Genomic DNA, 5,398 nt, shown 5'->3' with positions numbered 1-5,398 from the left:
GCTCGTCAATCATCGGATTGTTAGCAGACTGATTCAAGACAGAACCAACGGCTAAGATCAAATGTCAGACTCTCTCTACTTTCTCTCTGCTCTCTCTCTACAAACTCGGATTCGGACACAGAGGCAGAATCTAAATAGGCCGGAAAAATATCTTCAAAACCCCCCACGGGGGCCCACACGGTCAGCCCACCTCCCCCTTCCCCACCACCCGAACTTTAAACCCCATGATTCACAGGCCATGCTGTTGTTTGGGGCTCTCTCTCTCTGCCCCCAACCCTGTCTCTCTTATGTTTCTCTCTTGCCAGGTTTGCGGATACCCATCAAGGAGAAGCTGAAGGAAGGGCTGCCCTTTACAGGGTAATGGGGGTTTAAGGGACTAAAAAAGAGGGGAGAGAGAGAGAAGAGAGAGAAAGAGGGTGATAAGAGATGGGTCAGGGAATGAGTTGCAGGGTGAGCCATGAACATGGGTTGTTGACTGCAGCGGAAGATGGGGATGTGGACATGATGGTGACCCTCTTGATCAGGGATCCCGAACTCCTTCATCAGACCACCCCCTATGGCAAGCTCTCTGCCTTGCATATTGCTGCTGCCAATGGACAGATCGAGGTGGGCTTCTCTCTCTTTCTCTGTTTTGATTGCATGGGCTTTTGGGTTGCTGTGATCTGGTTGGAGTTTTGGACACTGGGTGTGGAACATTTGTGGGTTTTCTTGGTTGTGACTTGATTTTAGCGGAATGAGTTGCCGTGATCTTTATTGATTTTAGTGTTATTATTGTTTTGTTTTAATTTTCAGGTTCTTACTTTGTTACTGGATCGATCGGTTCATCCTGACCTCTTGAATCGTCATAAACAGGTTGGAAATCATTGTTTGATTTTTAGTTAGTGTTTCTATGGTAATTAGAATATATGTTCCGTTGATTTGTAGCATCTCTGTGGCTTGATTTATATGATGGAAATTGTCCAGACTCCCCTCATGTTGGCTGCAATGCATGGGAAGATCTCTTGTGTGCAAAGGCTTTTGCAAGCGGGTGCGAATGTATGTGGCTTTACTAAACTTTGGCCTCATAATTATTTCTCTATGGAACTGTTGGTTCAATTGCGAATGCTTTTGATCTGATCTTGGTGATGATTAAACGACAATTGAGATGAGTTTTGCTTTCTTTTCTGGGCGCTTGTTTAGATCTTGAAGTTCGATTCATTACGTGGGCGAACATGCTTACATTACGCCGCGTATTACGGTCATACGGATTGCCTACAAGCCATTCTCTCTGCTGCTCATTCCACCCCTGTTGCAGATTCTTGGTGGGGTTTCTGAATTTTCTCTTTTGATTATAGTTTTCATGATCAGATAAATGTGGATTGATCTAAAGATTTTGATTTAACAATTGATGTATGAATTATTTTAATCAAGCTACATGTTTATATGTTATGCAGGGGATTCGCGCGGTTTGTTAACGTTAGAGATGGAAGTGGAGCCACACCATTACACTTAGCTGCTAGGGCAAGAAGGCCTGGTTGTGTGCATATTCTATTGGACAATGGAGGCCTTGTTTGCGCACCCACTGGCTGCAATGGGTAAATATCCAATGTATCAATCCCCGTTTCTCTGCCTGAATTATGTTTTCTCCAGTCTGAGTTTCTGAGCAGTGTACCAGGGAGCACCCCTTTGCATTTGGCAGCGCGAGGAGGCTGCTTGGATTGTATTCGTGAGTTGCTTGCTTGGGGCGCTGATCGTCTTCAGCGAGATTCTTCTGGGTATGCCTTGCTCCCTGAATTATTTCCTGCTAGGTATCCATTTCCTGAATGGTTTCACCTCTTTTCCACCATCAGTACAGAAAGGGATCCTTGTAAAGGAAAGAAGAAAAACATGTTGGAAAAAAAAACCTGGCTTTCCCACAGGTGTGAACTGATGAAAACAATATATCGATGACAATAAGAGAAAATATATCAACAGCAGAAACAAAAGAAGCACACAAAGATTTACGTGGTTCTCTCTCAAACTGAGGTACCTCCATGGCGACCAATAGGTCAACACCTTCTACTATTTTCAAACAGAGTGTACAAAGTGGCCAAAGAACATAAGCCCTTACAAAGAACAAATAACAAATGATCTGAAGAACCAGCCTCACGAAGCTGTCCTGAAAGAAGTGTAACAACACTTTTTGCCTTTGTTCACAATACACCCTTTCAGGGTCCTAAAAATTGTATCTCACACTCTCTCTTGCTATATTCTCGCTCTCCTTTTCTCTCTCTTATATCCCCTATAAATAGAGAACCAAACCTGCATTTAATGCGGAAGATTAAACGTCATCCACAAGTTACAGTGTGCCTAAACGCCTTATCATAAATCGCTAAGCACAAATCGCTATCCAGCGAAGCACTAACCACAAATCGCTAAGCACAAATCGCTATTCAGAGAAGCACTAACCACAAATCGCCATCGACAAATCGTTGATCTTCAAAACTCTGAACAACTGAATCGTCATTCAGTTGAGAGGACCATCCAGCGAATATAAAAAATCGTCTTTGAGAAGATCAAGCATCGTGCTTGGGAATTCTGCCGCGATAACGAATGTGCATCGATCCAATGATCATACCATAAATGATCAGTTATCAGACGATCTATTTCCAAGATAGATGGGTCCCATAAGGAGGGAAACCCAACAAAACAGAGAGAACCTACCAGACTTTTTCATATTTTTATGAAAATGCTTTTTAAAACAATATTTTTAATCAAAATCAAGTGAAAGCCATATACAAAAAATATAAAAACCGACACCAAAAATATAAAAACTGGCTCGCACGAGTGGTAGTGTCCGGGTCGATCTCAGGGAATGAAAAATACTTTGTATTCAACACACAATCTAACTATTCTTTATTGCCAATAAAAATAAAAACCAATTAAATATATAAACAAGAGAGTGTTGCCCCTGCAGAGAGCTCAAACAAATACTAAAATGCCTTATTACAGACCCAAATGAATTGAATTAAATTAAAAATAAAAGCCTAATCTAAAAAGAACAGGAAAAGTGTCTTCAGTGCTTGAGGCTTATAGTCTCTTTATTGATTTGCTTCCCTTTGTCCTTTCCTCTTTTTGTTCTCTCAATGGAACAGGTAATACATGTTTTCTTTTGCCCTTTGAGAGCTCCCCTCAAGCCCTTATATATATATATATATATATATATATATATATATATATATATATATATATATATATATATATATATATATATATATATATATATATATGTGTGTGTGTGTGTGTGTGAAAAAGTCTGGTATGCTCTGTGTGTCACAACTTTTATACACTTATAGCATTTTACAGTATTAAATCATCAGGTTGGCAATGGTCATGCTTATCCTATACACTGGAATATATAGGCAACCTTGTATACTCTGGCAATTTTCATTGATTGTGATGGCGAAAACCGGTGAACCAAGCATCATGTGGGAGGATGTCACCTCCTCTTCCGATATATGGGCTTATAATGGCTAGAAACCGGCGGGAAGATGTTTATTTACATGATGGCCCTTATCTCCTACAACTTCAAGGATTTGACTTTGACCTGAAAGAAACCATCCCTTAGATTATTCTGGCATTACATTGGAGAGTGGCCTCACACAAACACACACACGTGTGTGTGTGTGTGTACTTTTTTTATCAGGATTAAGTATGAAGTTCTGAATCGGAATGGCATAAACCTTGAAGAGTAGGTATCACAATCCTTAGTGGCTAATACCTAGTCATGCAGGATGATTATCCTATTGTCAATGTTGCATTCAATGCTCTCTCTGTTCACTGGGGTGTGCTTGCTTGCGTCTTGATACTCTACTTAGAGCCTTTGTGTGCATAAAGCAGAAATATTGACTGCATTTGCCAAAAAAAAAAACGGTGTGCAGAAATACAATGGAAGAATGCTGGTAAAGATTTCAGACTTTCCTTATATTGTAATTTTTACAAGAAGCAGGGAGGAAACAGCATGTGTGTGTGTATGTGACAAACTGCTCAAACCATGTTAGGGGTCTTAAGCCTACTTGAGAAGCATGTATCCAATGAGAATTGTCCATTTTATTATTTGGTTGACTTATGACATATAAAGATGTTAGATTGATGAATGGAACATGAAGAGGGGAATTGAATTTTCATTTGCAGGAGAATACCATATGCAGTTGCGCTGAAGTATAGACATGGAGCATGTGCAGCATTGCTTAATCCTACATCTGCAGAACCACTAGTTTGGCCATCACCCTTGAAATTCATTAGCGAGCTTAATCCAGAGGCAAAGGTCCTTCTGGAGAGGGCTCTTATGGAGGCCAACAGAGCAAGGGAGAAGGGCATCTTAAAGGGAACAGCTTATTCATCACAGTCCCCTGATCATTCAGATAACTGTCTGGAGGATGACATATCTGAGGTCTCTTTCTCTTTCATTTGAGTTGTGCTGAATTTCTTAGTTTTGAATCTTTCTTAAACATCTTGAGATCTATTAGAAGATTTGGCAACATGTTATGTCTTAAGATCGCAACACGTTGTCTATTTAGACCTTTCCTAATTCGAGACAATTCCTCGTGTTAATGTTGCATTCTGCATTTTGCTAATGCAATTGACATCATTTTCACAGGGCAGCGATTCCGAACTCTGTTGCATCTGCTTTGAACAGGTCTGCACAATCGAGGTTCAAGACTGTGGACATCAGATGTGCGCACACTGCACATTAGCTCTTTGTTGCCACAGCAAGCCGAACCCGGTGACCACATGCTTACCAGCACCAGTGTGCCCCTTCTGTCGCAGAAACATTGCACAGCTTGCTGTTGCAAAGACGAAAGCTGATGATAGCAATAGGGATGGCACTTCCAAAAAATGGAGCTTGAGAAGATCAAGGAATCTAAGTGAGGGAAGCAGCAGTTTCAAAGGTCTGTCTGCAGTGGGCTCATTTGGAAAGGGCTGTACTAGGGGTTCTGATAGGATTGCTGACAATAATGACCGGGTTGATAAGCCTTGATGCATATCACTATGTTCACTATTTTTGCTGTGAAAGGAGATTGGACTTTGAGGATGAGTGCTCATGCATTTACATTACAAGAAAATACGTTGTTAGCGACGGAATCTTTCCGTCGCTACTTAACGACGGATTAGCGAGCGACAAAAATCCGTCGCTATAATTAATGAAGCTTACGAAAATCACGACGGAATATAGTCTGTTGCCCATTCCGTCGCTACTTAGCGACGGATGTTGCGACGTACTGTTTTGTCGTTACGGTCGCACCATTTACCGACTAAGTTAGCGACGGAATCTAGTCCGTCGCTACTTAGCGACGGATGTGGCGACGGAATATCGTCCGTCGCTATTTTCGTAAATTCGATTTACGTTGGCTTAGCGACGAAATTAATCCGTCGCTAA

General features: G+C 41.2%; 1 protein-coding gene across 1 annotated transcript; it reads left to right on the top strand.

Moving 5' to 3' along the window:
• The first annotated feature begins 361 nt into the window (after nucleotides 1–361).
• On the top strand, nucleotides 362–5,069 carry LOC149821312 (putative E3 ubiquitin-protein ligase XBAT31). Its single transcript, XM_089983198.1, has 8 exons — nucleotides 362–606; nucleotides 793–852; nucleotides 964–1,035; nucleotides 1,180–1,301; nucleotides 1,434–1,574; nucleotides 1,647–1,754; nucleotides 4,153–4,411; nucleotides 4,619–5,069. The coding sequence occupies exons 1-8, from the start codon at nucleotides 427–429 to the stop codon at nucleotides 4,997–4,999; spliced, it is 1,323 nt and encodes a 440-aa protein (XP_089839324.1). The 5' UTR covers nucleotides 362–426; the 3' UTR covers nucleotides 5,000–5,069.
• The last annotated feature ends 329 nt before the right edge of the window (nucleotides 5,070–5,398 follow it).

Source organism: Nuphar pumila, chromosome 12 (assembly GCF_984573655.1).
Source record: "Nuphar pumila chromosome 12, dmNupPumi1.hap1.1, whole genome shotgun sequence".
Classification (NCBI taxonomy): Eukaryota; Viridiplantae; Streptophyta; class Magnoliopsida; order Nymphaeales; family Nymphaeaceae; genus Nuphar; species Nuphar pumila.
Note: the sequence above shows the minus strand (reverse complement) of the source record. Positions and strands in the feature narration are given on the sequence as shown.